The sequence below is a fragment of the Littorina saxatilis genome, linkage group LG15 (assembly GCF_037325665.1).
Source record: "Littorina saxatilis isolate snail1 linkage group LG15, US_GU_Lsax_2.0, whole genome shotgun sequence".
Lineage (NCBI taxonomy): Eukaryota > Metazoa > Mollusca > Gastropoda > Littorinimorpha > Littorinidae > Littorina > Littorina saxatilis.
In genome coordinates, this window is record NC_090259.1 from 30988295 (window position 1) to 31005825 (window position 17531).

Genomic DNA, 17531 nt, shown 5'->3' on the forward strand with positions numbered 1-17531 from the left:
GGACCAAAGAAAGGTTTTGAATGAGTTATTACATCATTGAAGCTCATGCAAAGTATAATGTGGTCTCATCTTATTAACTATGTCTTCAATCATTGCAAGTAAAACTGTTATGTAGGACAGTGGAAGTCAGATATGACTTACTCTGTGTAATCTCGCTGATACATCCAGGCTTTGCAGTTGTCACAAGCAAAAGGTATTCCACACATTCGCTAAAATTTTCGTCTCAAGCTCACATTATTCAGAGCTAATTAAAAGAATGTTTCATGTGGTAGTATGCATACAATACATGTGATCACGAAATTGCACTCACCTGAAACTTCAGGTTTAAAAGTATGATTTGACATGACTATAAATAGCTGTTTTTTTGCTAACAACTGCAAAAACTGGATCCAAACATGAGATTTCAAGACAGCTAGCCGACATTAAATGAATGTAAGACCACTATTAACAAATCAAAAGAAACTTAGCGATGGTTTTACAGGAACATCAAAAACGTTCAATTTATTATCAAATCTCAACCTCGTCGAGCAGATCAATGTCTTGTAAGCAGTAGAATAAAATTCCAATCCATGATCATTTTGCTTTGATATATATATACTAGAAAACAATAAAGCCTTTTAAAGGAAATGCAGTCTGTTTGTTTCAATTTATTTATCTCCCTGTTTGTATTTTTTGGGGTCACTATTTGCTTCTTATTATATTTGCCCGTCTCTTTTTTGTTTGTTTCTTTCTTTCTGACTGTCTTTATTTCCTTCTTTCTGTCTTTAGTTCTTTCTTTCTTTCTTGCGAGTGTGTGTGTGTGTGTGTGTGTGTGCGTGTGCGCGCGTCCGTTAGTGTGTGTGTGGTTGTCTGTGTCTGTGTGTTTATGTATGTTTGTGTGCACAACGCAAAGCATTGCTAAAGCAATTTCATTTGAACTAAAGTTTAGTAATATTAGAATCACAAAATCAAAACTGGAATGTTTTCTTTGTTAAATTAGCAAGTATTTTATGGGGAGGGGGGGGGGTGATATGTAATAGCAAAATACCAGCGAATACCTGGCCAAATATAACGTACGAATAAAAATCGCAAGGCTTTCAATGGCTCTAAAAACACCTCGAACGGAGCTCAATGAATCGATACGTTTTTTTGGAGAGGGGTTCACTAGTCCGAGGGTTCACTAGTCCGAGGGTTCACTAGTCCGAGGGTCCACTAGTCCGAGGGTTCACTAGTCCGAGGGTTCACTAGTCCGAGGGTCCACTAGTCCGAGGGTTCACTAGTCCGAGGGTTCACTATAGACGCTTGAACAAAGGATATTCAATTTGATTTGTTTTTATTTTGTGTGAGTATGTGTGCGTGGCTGTGCGTGTGCGTGCGTGCGTGTGTTTTTCACTGCTGTGGGAACCAAATCGAAGAATATTCTCATAAAAACACTGAGTTGTTTTCATTCAAAAAGATAATGTGGTGTTTTATATTTTGACTGAAGAAATCTCAGACTATTTCCCCCAAGAAACTTAGTTATTTATATTTTGACTGAAGAAAGGATATTAAATTTATCAGGATACCGCCCCGACTGGACAATTACGTCATAGTATATAGCACCTCGGGTTTCCTTTTGCCCGTGAGGGTCAATTAGTTATCCCACCGACCTGAATTATGGAGAGGATCGAGCCTGGGTTGTACTACAGCCTCACACATAATTTCATTGAAATCGGTTCTCAAACATCGGATATCTATTTGCGGACACACACACACACACACACACACACACACACACACACACACACACACACACACACACACACACACACAGTGAAACCTATATACCGCCTTTTAAGGGGCGGTATAATAACTGGAAAATCAAGCGTCTATAGTAAACCCTAAACTATTGAACCCTCGGACTAGTGAACCCTCGGACTAGTGGGACGAACTGGAAAAATCAAGCGTCTATAGTAAACCCTCGGACTAGTGAACCCTCGGACTAGTGAACCCTCGGACTTGTGAACCCTCGGACTAGTGAACCCTCGGACTAGTGGGACGTTATCTCAATCGCGAGCGTTGACTATGAATTAATGCACGCACATCCGAGTGTGCATATTACCTGAATTATAGGTGTTGAGAGTGTTTACACGGTCATATACTCCGTTTGCGGTGCAAGCCAGGTATAGCCATTCCTACTTATTTCCTTACCAAACCAAAGTGTCGTTTGAGAGGGGCCCTTAATATCTGATACTGCTGATAATACACGACTGCTACAGTAATTTCAATGCACGAAAACTGACGCACTGATTTAGTTGTAGGGTCTCTTGAATAGACTCTCTTGGCAGCATGCCAAGTGAAGAAAACATGCTAATCTCTCGTCGAGATCATAAAGCATGCACACGTAAATCAGTTGTATGCCTCTTGACTCGATTCGTGCATTAAACAAGTCAAAAGGAACGTGTTGATCGGCGGGTCAGGATTGGTCGATATATATCAGTTTGGAGTTCAACACAAAAGCGTTTCTTATGATTGAATAGGCAGTTGTCGTAATAACCTTCGAGGACTAATAAGAGCACCATTGGTTTGTGTATAACTTTTAGTAATAGTGTTAGTGTTAGTGTTAGTGTAAGTGTTAATTAATATGTGTGTGTGCGTGTGTGTGTGTCTGTCTGTGTGTGTGTTAGTGTGTGCGTTAGTGTGTGTGTGTGTGTGTGTGTCTGTGTGTGCGTTAGTGTGTGTGTGTGTGTATGTGTTTGTGTGTGTGTTCGTGTGTGTGTTTGTGTGTGCGTGTCTGTGTGTGTGTGTCTGTGTGTGTGTGTATGTGCGTGCATGTGTGCTGCCCGCTTTCAGAACATGAAACACAAAATACAAACAAATTACGTCACATAATAATGATAAAATAAAACAAAATCATGGCCCAAACGTAACTTACACACGTATCTGTGTAAGTTCTGATAAGGCTCACCTTGGATCACAAAGCAAGATATACCGATCACGGCATGTGGTGGGAGCATTGATTCATTTGTTATTACCATATTTGTTTCCCAATTGATCATGTAGGAAGTCTGACAGGAGTCTAGATAACAATATCTAGTGATCTGCCGGTCAACAACTGTTCTGTTGTGCATGACCTCTCTCTCTTTGTCTTAGTCTCTTTCTTTCACATGTTCTCTCTCTCACTCTCTCTCTCTCTTCTCTCTCTCTCTCTCTCTCTCTCCGCTTTCTCTTTCTCTCTCTCTCTCTCTCTCTCTCTCTCTCTCTCTCTCTCTCTCTCTCTCTCTCTCTCTCTCTCTCTCTCTCTCAAGAATATCAAGCAACAACGGTATAGTTTCAATACACTTTTGATATTAGCCTTAAATCGTAAGCAAAAACCAGACTCCCATGGCTCAATTCACGGAAGATAATAATCAATCAGTCCTATAATGATAGCGTCTAGAAGTAAACCATTTATTAATCAAACACATTTGCAATTTCCAGGTGTGTAAGTAACCGTAATGAATATTCCTGTTTTAAGTACACTTGTCAATGAGATAATAGTAAGTTGATTTGGCTTATGCTTGAGTGCAAAAGGCTTTAAAATGCAGCAAGTGAAACATATCGTCGCTCTGTGCACACAGCTGTGTACACAGTGTTCACAATGTGACCTTGAAGGTCACAATGTGACCTTCAAGGAGACCGTCAGCAACTCAGCTATTTATAGCTCTTGGTTTTGCCGATTATTCAATCTTTAAAAGAACCCACAAAGGCCGCTGTTCCAGTATTTGAGAACAGAAGGGACGCTCAACGTCGCAACAATTCTAAGTTTGCATGGTCAGTGCTTCCTCGTGGACTTCTGTGTCCAGGTGTTTTGTGTGGTGATAACGTGCACGGATTCTAATCATGACAGCTGGACAAACTAGTAAGTTACTCACAGGTATCGAAGTTGTTGTCAAATCGGAGTAATACACTTGAGCCTCACTGTGAAAAAGACCACGCAAAGGTAGAAAAAATGTATAAAAATAAAATATGCTTTGTTGAAAAATCAGGAACTACAAAGCATTCATATCAAGGCGTCATGGTAGTTTAATTCTTGTACTCCGCAACTTGTAAGCTTACACAAGTATCTCTCTGTCAAGCATAACAAGCAAACTACGCAGTAGGAAACAATATGCTGCATCATTTCTGTACGTCGTTATCGGGAAACGTTTCTTCTCTTTTGATAGTGTAAAGCCTACCGGCTCGTTTCTCAAGCATTTGTTACTAAGGTAACAACAGTGGGGTAAGGAATTTTCAGTGATGTAAAGATATTAAAATGCCAATAATCGAATTACAATATGATACATTAAATGTACAATTATATTACTTCTTTGCTTAACAACAACAACAACAACAACAACAACAGCAGCCGCAGCAGCCGCAGCAGGAATAGCTTCAACAACAAACAGTAATGGTGCTTTTATCAGCCTTGGTCACTATCTCAAGACATGGGTGAGCAATAAACTATGGGCTTTAAGTATTTTGATATTACGTATAAATCCTTTCCTCATCATAAATATGAGGAAGTGTATGTCCCTGTTCTGACAACAGGTCGTTTCCTCTGTTTTACAATGAAGGCAACTAGTATATTGCGTGAAAAGTAAGTAAGATACATTTTATGGGCTTACCCTTTTTGTCTAGAGGTTAGTAAATTTAGTACTGTGAAGATATCCTCTTTTACATTGTAATCTTATGTATTCATAATGCTTAAAAATGGCACACGGGCTGCATGTTACATACACCCATTCTGATAAGCATCGCTCTACGGCTATTGCCAGTTGTCTCTCTGACCGGACGCTACAGTCCTACGCGAATCTATCAAAACAAGAATACAGAGTTATCTCCCATATGTTTTTCGCGAGCACTGATCTAAATTTGAGAGAGTCAGTGTTCGCGAGACGAAAATGATTGCAGATTGGCCGACTTCGACAGTGATCTCCGTTCTGTTCTTCACAGTTATGATAAAGACATCGTTCTAAGGTCAAAACAAGTCGAAATTTTGGGACTGCTGCCGGAAGGAGACCGTAATATATGGTTTCATCACTGTCAACTGGTTACAGAAAAAATCGTCTGCTCCAGTGAGCGCCAAAACCAAACGGTTAATTATCACGTGACACTTTTTCCATATTTAGAGTTGTTTGCACAGTAAATACAGCCGCGAAAAATAGCTCCCTTGAAACTGTCTTACATATCAATTCCTTTGTAATTTAAAAATTACACAACACCATGAAAAATCATTATCGACGATCGCGAATCTGCTTACATCCATAACACATTACGAAAAGATCTAAATAAATTATGTAAAAATCGATTTCCTTGCCAGACAAGGAAAACCAAGGCATCCTTTCAGGGAGAGAATGAGCCGAACTCATTTTGACCTGAGTTCAGGATGACATACACCCTCATACAATTATATGAACCAAGGAGAATTACTCAAAATTACACATTACAAAGGTAGAGTTTGTATAAAATACCTTCAATGTAGATTTGAACCGCAAATTACTAGCGTGAACATAGGTTTTAATTCAGAATTAAAACATGCGTCAACAAAACTATCCATGGTGCAAATACGATTAACAAACATTGCACACCCTTTTTGCTTTTTCATTGAACTATAATGTGACAAAGTAATGTTAAGTTTTCGCCATGAAAAATTGTACCTTTTGTTTATATGTTTCCTTTGGTAGAGATGAATGTAGTAGCTTTCTGTCAAAGCATGTTGTTCTTGTGACAACAGGAATAGTGCCATGGGCAAATTGGGTGATAAGCAATTTTTTTGATAACTCTTGAAGGATTGTGTGTGTGGCACATTTTATAACAATATGATAATAGTGCGGCAACTGCAATGCTATCCATTGACATTCTAACTCCCGAACACACACACACACATACACACACAAACACACACATACACATACACACACACACACATAAACACACACATACACACACACACATACACACACACACACCCATACACACATACACAGAATCTAACACACAGACGTTAAGACAAACAAACACACAGACACACACAGGCACACAGACACACACACACACACACACACACACACACACACACACACACACACACACACACACACACACACGGCACACATTTACACATTTCAAACATATTAGTGATCGGACCCGTTCAAACAAGCACAATAATAGAAAAGAATGGAGCGGTGCAGACATCTGAAGAAAGCTCACAACAGAATACTTACTCATGAAAACAAGTAACAAAGAAATCAGTTACACATTGATCAACCTGACACTTCTTTACTTCTTTACGAGAAATCACTGTTAACGAGAACTATATTTAGAATGATTACAGCGCTAGAAAGAGACAAACAAAACTACTGGAAATTTCCGTTGCTATTTATAAGAACAGAAAATCTGGAGTCCTACGAGCAAGCCCTTTACTTCTTTTTTTTCTTCCCCATATAAAGTCTGGGTCAAACCCGGGAACATGCCCCTACTGGTTTTACCGTGAGGGCGTTAAACATTACTTATCACGGCAAGACAGATTAAGATGCCATGCTGTTTGTGTATTCATCGATTATACTTGCAAACGATCTTTACAACTTTAAGTTCAGTACTCCATTGCGAAAATAAAAGTTTGAGTCCCTGAAGCAAAACTATGCCTATTGTTTTTGTTGTTAATGATTATTCTTAACGATTATTTTATTTGTCCTTGTTGTTTCATTGCGTACAAAAACAAATGAGATTTAATACTGGGAAACGAAACGTTTTCATTGAATGACATGTACATGTGCAGGATGTCACAGAATCAACTGATGCGTTTGTGTACTTCATCTGCGGGAGATACAGCATGCGAGCATAACGACTGATGCAAAATGCAAAGTAGGGAGCACACTTTTAAATGCTGGAATTGTGAACAGTCAGGTCACAAGGCTCTTCATTGCTGCAAAACAAAACGTCAGTGTTATAAGTGCAGCAAGTATGGCCATATTCAACGTTACTGCCCGACTACAGTGTCTTTGTTTGTGGCACACGTCAATCAATACAGGGAATATGGAAATTGTGACGTAAGGGGGCGTCCATCACATCAGGGAGCCTGCCAGTATTATGATTTTAAAGAAGATGGACGTGTGCAAAGATTGCCTCCTTCTTGTTCCCATGCAAAGCAGAATCCATCACAATGTCAGCCATCCGGCAGACAACAACCAAGACAAAGAAGTTCTTCAGATACCCAGGCATATGGAGGCGCAAGAAGCAAGCATGCAGATAGCCAAACCACTCATCCCACAGTTAAAGGTAATGCACACCATGAATGCTTCAAAAGAGAAGCGTGAAAGTGTTGTTTACTTATATGCAACACGTATGTATCCGTGTGATTCTTTTGATACATTTTAATCTTTGATTTGACAGATCGTCCATGCACTTACGGTTGGGATGGGTTGTCCACTAAAGGGTACACAATATGATAATTAGTATGTAGGCTGGGAATAAAGAAGGGCATACTTGAGTTGGATTTTGAGTATGTACATACACGTATTTGCTTTTAGGAACGGGTGAAAGAGAAACCTCTGGAAAGATATCCATGTAATCCGACCATACGTACTTCAGGATAACTTACAGCAATATATCCCTTTTATATTGTGCGAAGAATTCGATCGAATGCGGTCAGAACACATTATTTATGCTACAATTCTTTTCAGGACATGGAAACTTGGAAGGTCAAATCAACGAGCATCGGCGCCGTGACAGTGTCTCCATTCCATCTGAAATAGTTTCATGGGAAGAGCGAACCAAAGCGTGGTACCCTTATCTTGATGTCAGAACTTACTTCTTACCACCTGTCTACATGAACAGAACACACCATAAGAAAGACACGGTGGGCAGACAGAACGTTTTGGTTACACGATCCCCTTCGCAGGACAGTGATATCCGTGAGGACCAAACTCACAACAATGTCCTAAGGTGTATTGAGAAGCTTTCTGAGAAACAGGTGATGTTTGTTATTTCTCAGCTGCAGTTTGGCAACTATCCAAACAAACCATCCTATACTGCAGCAGTGACTTTGCTGCTGCCTGACGACATTTCAGCGTTGTTGAGTGACGAGAAGAAAGTCGAAGGAGACTTTGATATTCTGATCATCCACAGAAATTATGGTGTCATTGCTGGTGAGATTAAATCTGTGGGAGACAATTTTGGTCAGCTGTCAATAACAGAGCAAGCGAAAGACAACATTTTGGTTGACAAGATTGAGCAGGCCATTTCACAGCTGAACAAATGTGTGAAAGTGCTGAATGATCTGATTCCCGGGGATGAGACAGACAAACCCCGGATTACAACAACTTTGATGCTGCCAAACATCTCTGAAGAACAAATGCGCAGGGTACTTGATTCCAGGAAGCATCTGAGAGAGGTACCAGTGTGCGGTGAATAAAGAGCGTTCAGGAAAAGTACTTAAAAAAGGGGAAGAGGTAGACAAACAAATTATGATTGATAGAGAAGGGAATGGGGTACACAAAAAAGGACGGAGCTGAATGGATTGGCTATGTAGGGTAACAAAGAATGAACAAACAATAAAACAAGAATGAAGTTGGATAACAGAAAAAAAAACAGGGGCCACGTAGAGTTGCAAAGGAAAGAAGTAGAATAATCGATCTAATGTGCCCAGGAATTTCGATAACAGGAGTCCACACAAAATATAATAGGCAATCAACTATCAGCTGGGCGCAGTGGCGTGGTGGTAAGACATCGGCCTCCTAATCGGGAGGTCGTGAGTTCGAATCCCGGTCGCTGCCGCCTGGTGGTTTAAGAGTGGAGATTTTTCCAATCTCCCAGGTCAACTTATGTGCAGACCTGCTAGTGACTTAACCCCCCTCGTGTGTACACGCATGCACAAGACCAAGTGCGCACGGAAAAGATCCTGTAATCCATGTCAGAGTTCGGTGGGTTATAGAAACATGAAAATACCCAGCATGCCTCCCCCGAAATCGGCGTATGGTGCCTGAATGGCGGGGTAAAAACGGTCATACACGTAAAATTCCACTCGTGCTAAAAACGTGAGTGAACGTGGGAGTCTTAGCCCATGAACGAAGAAAAAACAAACTATTAGCTGTTTAATGACATCTCTCTGACAGTTCCGATGAAGAGGGTACTACTCGGACGAGAAAAAAAATAAATTGAGCTGGAGAAAGAGGGGGTGGCAAAGTTTAAACGTAAGTTGAGCAGAGGCCAAGATACCTTAACTCAAATGAGATGGGCCATAGACCAAATAGCCTGGACCGCCAACTCGTCACGTGACCCTTCGAGGTTACGACTCTCGACTTTCAGGGGCGCGTCGCGTCCGGTTTGAAAGGCCAGCGATTCGAAGACAGTGAAAAGAAAGCATGCTCCAGTTATTTGTGACACTGGGATGTGACAATGAACTGGATTTTCCAAAACTCCAAACTAAACTTAACAAAACTCATCGAAAAACATGTTCCATATGCACTTTTGCTGAGTTTATTTTAGCATTTTCAGAACTTACCTCGGCAACTTCGTCCACGTTTACAATCGACACCGGATATCACGTCCCCCTGATTTCTGAAAGGCTTGTAAGCGTAGGTTCCTAAATGCGAGAGGCCGCTACGTACCTCGTAATAGAGAGAAAGAGCGGAGAGAGAGCTAGTTGGTGGTCCAGGATAAATGGTCTCTGGATGGGCTTAGAACAATTAAATACCACAAAAAAAGACAAATAACCTATTTGCAAAAAAATGCTGGTTGATATATCGAGGAAGTAAAACCTGGACATATATCATACCAGACAATTTGTTTGCAGTCACTTTGCGATGTACTTGGCGCACCCAAAGAAACAGACCCTGTTCCTCTGTGCCTGCTATCCATTGACATCCTCAGCCCTGAAAGGTGGTGGCGACAGCGGGTGACAGATGCCGGCACAGACCCTGCTATGACAAACCCTGTTTACCTGAACCTTGTTGCACGGTAAGAGACACTACATATTTTAATGAAATATTCCAACAGCTCCTATTACTGGAATGAAACATACATTCACATGGATTAATCAATAGATTATAAATACATTTATATATGTAATGTTTTACACAATAATTTGTCACAGTAACAAGACTTCCGTGGTGAAAAATGCTTTAAATAACTCTAGCACATTTACATTAATCTTCAAGAAACCTAAATAACGGCACAACGCTAATTCATTCATTCGTGAATTTGTGTCAGTCTTACTTTGCAGTTGACGACAATTAGAAACCCAACTAATCTATAGTGTTAAGCAGAATGCCATTGTAGTATATTTGTGACCCTCCACCACGAAATGAGTCGTATGTCACCTCGCGCGGTTCTGTGCTAGGCTTACTATAAGTCCGGGGTGTGTCTGGTAACAGTGTGAGGGTCACCTTAGTCACAGGCTTATAACTCAAACAGTTTTCGCTCTTTTCTAAAACGGTTTTCACCACAGGATAGAGCATAACAAACTCTTTGGAAAAATGTACAAATATGAAAATCATGCAAAGGTGACATGCGACTCATTCCGTGGTGGAGGGTCACATTTATTATACTTGCTTCTTTTTATTTTGATGATTTCAGATTTGCGGGACCAGCAACTACAGTGAGGGTGTTCTGCTCGTCGAACCCCGCACTTGCCCACAACTCAGATATACGTACGCCAGGGGAGGGGGTAGAAGAGACAGCCTCTAGGTTCACTCCGGTGGACATTGTGCTTCATCCCGAACAAGTGAGCATTCTCAGCAGACGGGATAAACTCGTGTTTGTTCACGGTCCACCAGGAACAGGAAAATCTGTGATCCTTCTTATGAAAGCAAGGGAGTGTGCACGTAAGAATCAAGACGTCCACATCGTCAGTACGCACTACGGAAGTCTTGCAGCCTCCCACATGATCTCCTATCAGACAGAAGAGATGGAGCGTTCTGTTGCAGCTGGACGGAGACAACATTCACGTCAACAGAACCCTGCAGAAACGCGTTTACACAAATACGATTTTCGACGGTTTCCTGATGACGTAGATAAATCTGTGGAAGAACTGAGCGCACTGGTTCACAAGAAGACGGGGCAGCTTCACGTTATTGTGGATGAAGTCTTCAATATGAACCAGTAAGAAGGAAATCGAAAGAGAGAGAGAGAGAGAGAGAGAGAGAGAGAGAGAGAGAGAGAGAGAGTGAGTGACGGAGAGAGAAAGAGATACAAATAGAGAAAGGCAGACAGAGACACAGAAAAAAGAGAACGAACGAGTGAGAAAGAAAGAGGCAGAGAGAGACAGAGAAAAAAAAGACAGAGAGAAACAGACAGAGAGACAGATAATGAGAAAGAGAGAGAGAAGAAGAGAGAGACAAAGAGAAGAAAAACGTTTTGCAATATATATATATACATACACGCGCGCGTGCAACCTGGACAAACAAGTAATGAGAATTGTCCAGTCCACGGCATTGTGTAAACAATTTTTCACAAAGAACCTTATCCAAGGGAGACAAACTGAAAGCAAACTTGAATATAACAGGTGTTTTTTTACATTCCCACAGAAAAACAACTGTGTATATTATACAAACACAATAACAGAAAATGGTAATTCTAGTGAAATGAAAGAAAAATTACAATTATTATATAAGGCTTTAATGAAACAGTAAACGAGATGGTCACCTAAATTAAAACCATTTTTCTCTGCTTAAATTGTAAAAATCATGATGGGCTTTCAATTAACCATATTACATGTTTTAACTACAAGCCTTTATCTATCAAAACAGAGAGGAGCCTTTCACTGTCTTCTGTACCAAGCTACATGAAAGGATCCCAAATCTTCATCTTTGGGCAGCTTCCTTGTACGCAGACTACAGACCATCACTGCTGACCGAGGTCATTCTGACAGAGCCTTTACGGACACCACCCTCAGTCACCGAAGTAATTCAGGAATCTGACGACCTCAAAGAGGGTGGTTCTGTCCATGGATACACATCTCCACCCCACCCAGTTCCGTGTCATGGGCCACCTGTGAAACATGCATACCACACTGGGGAAGGTCATTGCCTCGGAGAGTCTTGGGACTGTGAAAAGTGTGGACAAAATGTTGCAGAAATCCTTCTTGAGCTTGAAGTTGGCAAACAGAGTGCGTACCCACGGGTTTTTTTTCAAGCTTGCTGGAATGATAAATGTATTATCCTTGTTTTTGTGTCTTTTGTTTGTTTATTATTTTGTCGTTGTTGTAATGTTTTGGCTTTGACGTTAAAGGTTAAGTGCCTTATTTAAATAGGATCGAGTTATTTGTTAATCAATTTGCTCACTGTGAAATCACTTGTCATAGTGCATTTTTTTTATTCAAATGGACTGGTCAGCACACGTGCTAAATATATGAAGCACTTATTTAATTACTTGAGTTGGTGTGTGACTCTATGTCCAAAGCTAATGTTGACTTTGGTTTATTTCCTTCCAGGCGCTTTGGAAACTTGATAGAAATGTAACCCATCATTGGTTTTTTTCAGATCCAGAAAGAACCACACAAAATTGTCCTAAGGCCCTTCACTTTAGAGACGTGTTTATCTTGACGTACTGGCACAATCTCCACAAAACAACGATGGATCGCTGTGGCAAGGAAAGATTGTCAAATGGCAGTTTCCTGCGAGGGTTGATTGGGGCAGGTATACCGTTCAGGGTGCTCGCCACGAAGGAAGGTGTGAGTAAAGTAGCCACAATGTCCTGCGACGACGAGGTAGTGGTCGCTCACAGTCCGGACATCCAGGGACTTGAAAGGAAAATTGTCGTTTTTGTACAAGGCAAGTCGACTGCTGATGATGACGGGGCGAGACTGCACGCCTTTTCTCGATGCACGTCCCAGCTGGTACTGGTGACACCTCCCCCTGAACAACGACACTGATACTCGAGGACCCTCCCCCCCCCCTCCCCTGAACATCGTCAAAGCTAGGGGGGAACAGAATGAAGTATGGTGATACCTGTAATGACAGTTTACTAAACTAAGAGGACACCTTTCCTGAGCAGCGAACATAGCTAAGGAAGAAAACTATGAAAAACGATAATTCTTATCATTTGAATTTCTCTAAAGACGAATTGGCACCCGTCCAGCGGCACAGCTAGGCATGACCATTATGAACAATGGCGATACCTGTTATGCCAGGTCCCTTCTCTTAGGAGACAATTCCCCGAAACAGTCACACAGGCAGTGATACGCGCGTGCGGGAGCTCGTGCTTATGTGTGTGTGTTGTGTGTATGTGTGTGTGTGTGTACGTGTGTGTGTGTGTGTGTGTGTGTGTGTGTGTGTGTGTGTGTGTGTGTGTGTGTGTGTGTGTGTGTTTGTGTGTGTGCATGTGTGTTTGTGCGTACCTGTGTTTGTACGTAGGCTACCTGTGTTTGTTCTTGTAAAAATGATGCTTGTTTATTTAACTATGACTGTGATTTCAAAGTTAAAACAAGTCGCGTAAGTATAAGTTACAGCTCCGTCCATCCATCGTATCGCCTGATATTTTGTCGAGACTGGGTCAATGAATATGATGACGTCACTCGAGGCTCTGCCGAGAGTGACGTCATTATATTCTTTCACCCCGTCGAGACAAAATATCACGCGATACCATGGATCTTTCTTTCTTTCTTTCTTTCTTTGGTGTTTAACGTCGTTTTCAACCACGAAGGTTATATCGCGACGGATACCATGGATGGACGGAGCTGTAACGTATATATGGCATGACCAAAGTAAAGAGAATTTGTCATGGGATGTGGAAACAAATCATTGGAAATTCACCATGGGCAATCAACCCAAGCCTAGAAGTTGTAGAACTATATTTTGTTTCAGTCTTGGCAAGGCCAGTTTTGTCCAGTTCCGGAAAAGACATCATGAATTCATTCACCCTGCCGAGACGAAAAAAACAATTCCATGGATGAAAACGTATAAGCTTATATCCCGTGACGCATCAAAGCTAAATTTTGTTTTAAAATGTCTTCACAACGTACAGATAACTTATAACGACATAATCGCCTTCACAAGACAGGAAAAACGCACACTTTGTTTTTCGTCTGCTACAAATCTAGTCTTGTTGGTTGACGGAGAGAATAAAGCTTCAATCGTACCTTCATCAACAGGAATAAATGCTTAATCCGCTGTCAGTTCGCAACTGAACCTTGTTTTTCTTCTTTAACATTTTGGTTAACATTGAAACGGCAATCCAAAAGAGTGTTTCAGCTGTTTCAAGACACTGGCTTAGCTCCTTCTTTTGAGTTGCTTTTCAGTCTAAAATGTCACCGGAAGCGAACAAATTGTCGCGTATACTGTCGTCACAAAAAGATGTCATGACAAAGTTACACGCAAAGCGAAAGAGACTTTGACGTCATTAGCGAGATTTAAGAAACAGCACGTTTCGTTTTGCAGCTCGTTTCGTTTGGTGAATGAGTCACCCCGCGAAACGGAACGTGTAACGAGACGGCATAGGCCGCAGACAAGATTTAGATGTATTCACGTTTCGTTTCGGAATGAAAGGCCGGGCATGGCAGGATATGATCCGCTGACTGGGCATGGCATAATTTCAACTCCACGAGTCAATAAAGGATTGACATACTCGCATTGCACGCACAAGAGCTTCACATTTTTCAATTCATGCACCTGATCACATACGAAGCCAGAATAAAAATTCGATGCGATGACCTACTTCTGCTTCGCCATTTGCTTTCTCACCATGAAGTTGGATAAATGTACCAGGATCAGCACCCTTCAAAATATTTCAGTTCACAACAGTTGTCTACCTCCAATGAACACATTCTCAGCGCTGAAAGACTGTGAAAGGGTTGATGAATCTAGCAATGCATAAAATGGCCAACAAATAAAACTGTTAGTGTGCAAAAATACTCACAAAAGTTGACGAAATATTGTTCGTTTTTTGGGGGTGGAAAACGTGACTGCGTTTTGACGTTCCACGTTCCGTTTCAGTTGACCTTCACCTTTCCAGCGAGAGACCCCCGAAATAATGACGTTTACCACAACTTCAAAACGAAACGTCCCAACGTTTCGTTTCTTAAATCTCCGTATTTACTTTTGTTCGGAATTTTCCGTCTGTTCCTAGCTTGTCAGTGAAGACCTGACGTGAGTAAGCTTACCCAAAACGTCTTTGTTCTCTATTCTCATTGCAGCTGGGGCGGGGATATAGCTCAGTTGGTAGCGCGCTGGATTTGTATTCAGTTGGCCGCTGTCAGCGTGAGTTCGATCCCAGGTTCGGCGGAAATTTATTTCAGAGTCAAATTTGTGTGCAGACTCTCTTCGGTGTCCGAACTCCCCCCCGTGTACACTACATTGGGTGTGCACGTTAAAGATCCCACGATTGACAAAAGGGTCTACCTATACCCGTGTGACTTGGAATAATAGGCCGTGAAAGGTAAATATGCGCCGAAATGGCTGCAATTACTGGCCGTATAAAATTTCATCTCACACGGCATCACTGCAGAGCGCCTAGAACTGTACCCACGGAATATGCGCGATATAAGCCTCATTGATTGATTGAGCTGTGAAATAATCAGTCTTGTACGTGTCTCGGTCGTGTAGGTACAGAGTTTGCGTCTGCAATCATTGTGTTCGTGTTGATGACGGCTTCATAAGACAAATCAGCGAATCTATCGCGAGGAAGACGTTTATGTACAAATCACCGAACCCAACTCATTTTGTGTGTGCATTTTTCTGAAGAATAAACTGCATGTGGTTAATTTCATCCGTTTAATGCTTGTCGAAACGAGCCATAAGGCTTTAGAATAAAAGATTTCACGCATTGCTTGGCCGTCTGATCACAGATGAGGTCGCAGTTTGTAGGTTGAATCTATGAATCGGCCAGAGATAGATCTGCATTTCTGGTACGACCTTCCAGATTATCAACAGCGGGTTCATGGTCGGAATCAAGAGGTCAAATTTGCGTGGCTCCCAATCATTTCCTAAAAGAGTTCCATTTTCTTGTTTCTGCGGCTGCGCAAGTTATTTTGCCTAGGTCATGGCCGAACTTTAGGCCTACGGAGAAATATCGCTGGATATTTTCTCCCTAGATTAACAGAGACAAAGAAGGGAAGTCATGCTGTATGGCAAAAATACAACATTTAGTCAAGCTCGGTCGAACTCACAGAATGAAACTGAACGCATTGCATTTTTTCCGCAAGACCGTACACTCGTAGCATCGTCTGTCTACCGCTCGTGGCAAAGGCAGTGAAATTAACAATACAGAAAAGCGCGGTAGCGGTTGCGCTGAGGAGGATAGCCCGCTTTTCTATATCTCTATTCTTGTTAACTCTCTGAACGTGTTTTTAATCCAAACATATCATATCTATATGTTTTTGGAATCAGGAACGGATAAGGAATAAGATGAAATTGTTTTTAAATCGATTTCGGAAATTTAATTTTAATAATAATTTTTATATTTTTAATTTTCAGAGCTTGTTTTTAATCCGAATATAACATAATTATATGTTTTTGGAATCAGAAAATGATGAACAATACGATAAACGTAAATTCGGATCGTTTTATGAAAAAAAGATTGCTTTGCCAAAATGTCAATCAATTTTATTGAAAAATGAGGGTGTGACAGTGCCGCCTCAACTTTTACAAAATGCCGGATACACACACACACACACACACACACACACACACACACACACACACACACACACACACACACACACACACCACGACCCTCGTCTCGATTCCCCCCTCTATGTTAAAAGATTTAGTCAAAACTTGACTAAATGTAAAAAAGACTCCTGAAAAGCTAAGCTTCTTCTGCGATTTAGATCTTTTTACCCAGTTGTTGTGTTTTGATCAAGACTAATTTTAATATTTACGGGAGTGCTGGTTTACTTTCAAAAGACCTATACGTAAGTGGGCATTTCAAAGAGATGCTTCCGTTATCTGTCTAATTGATCTTGAGAAGCATCATGAGGTTTTTATCTGTCGGTTGTTCCATTTTTGGCTTTGGGGGTACAAAGCATGTTTGTACTGACTCGTCGCATATATACACAAGGAACTTAGTCGATAAATATCGACAGGGGGCGGACAAATGGTTTACATGTGAAATGTGTGTATATGGGTGTGGTTCTGAAACAAACAAACCATGTGAACCCCCCCATCCCACCGCTCTGAACGACTGACGTCACATGTCGCTTCGGTCTTTTCCTGAGAAGAACACCGCGTGTACATAATACACAATTCGATCGCGTAGCACTGCCAATGCACATTTTCGCAACGAAAACCGTGCTACTGTTTCTTGTGTGTTAAATCTGAAAGCAATATAAGTGAACGAACAATTGAAAACTGATATCACGTTACTAAACTGCCAAAAGTAATAAATTACTTCTGACTGCGGTACACAATACGGCAGTCACCTCTGCGAATGCTGTCGAAGAATCTAACCGAAAGTAAACATTCTGGGAATCTACGCGCATCGGCCTTGACGCAAGTTCAATACTTAGCCAATGAGCGCGCCGCGGCGAAGTTGGCCGCTGTAAGTCTCGCAGCGCTGGCTGGCTGAGCGAGTTGCGTGTCCATCCTTTTTTGGTCCAAGCCGCACCGTTGACCAGA

The 17531-nt window shown here is 41.3% G+C and overlaps 2 protein-coding genes across 5 annotated transcripts in view; both read left to right on the forward strand.

Annotated features, from left to right (window-relative positions):
- The window catches only part of LOC138947983 (uncharacterized), a 627639-nt gene that overhangs the window by 358924 nt on the left and 251184 nt on the right, over positions 1–17531 (forward strand). The window lies entirely within an intron of this gene.
- Positions 3693–13238, forward strand: LOC138949066 (uncharacterized). Of its 4 annotated transcripts, none has more exons than XM_070320794.1 (7): positions 3693–3940; positions 6758–7257; positions 7662–8371; positions 9773–9936; positions 10555–11079; positions 11727–12085; positions 12459–13238. In XM_070320794.1, the coding sequence occupies exons 2-7, from the start codon at positions 6837–6839 to the stop codon at positions 12848–12850; spliced, it is 2571 nt and encodes an 856-aa protein (XP_070176895.1). In that variant the 5' UTR covers positions 3693–3940; positions 6758–6836; the 3' UTR covers positions 12851–13238. The 4 variants fall into 4 exon arrangements, with proteins under 4 accessions (XP_070176895.1, XP_070176893.1, XP_070176896.1 ...); XM_070320792.1 differs by having other exon boundaries at positions 3693–3859; XM_070320795.1 differs by having other exon boundaries at positions 3693–3859; positions 6768–7257.

Excerpts from the sequence above, each read along its gene's own strand:
- LOC138949066 (XM_070320794.1), top strand. The coding sequence starts at position 6,837 with ATGCAAAGTAGGGAGCACACTTTTAAATGCTGGAATTGTGAACAGTCA. Across the intron at positions 9,937-10,554 it reads TACCTGAACCTTGTTGCACG|ATTTGCGGGACCAGCAACTA; the intron begins GTAAGAGACACT and ends TGATGATTTCAG. Across the intron at positions 11,080-11,726 it reads GAAGTCTTCAATATGAACCA|AGAGGAGCCTTTCACTGTCT; the intron begins GTAAGAAGGAAA and ends CTATCAAAACAG.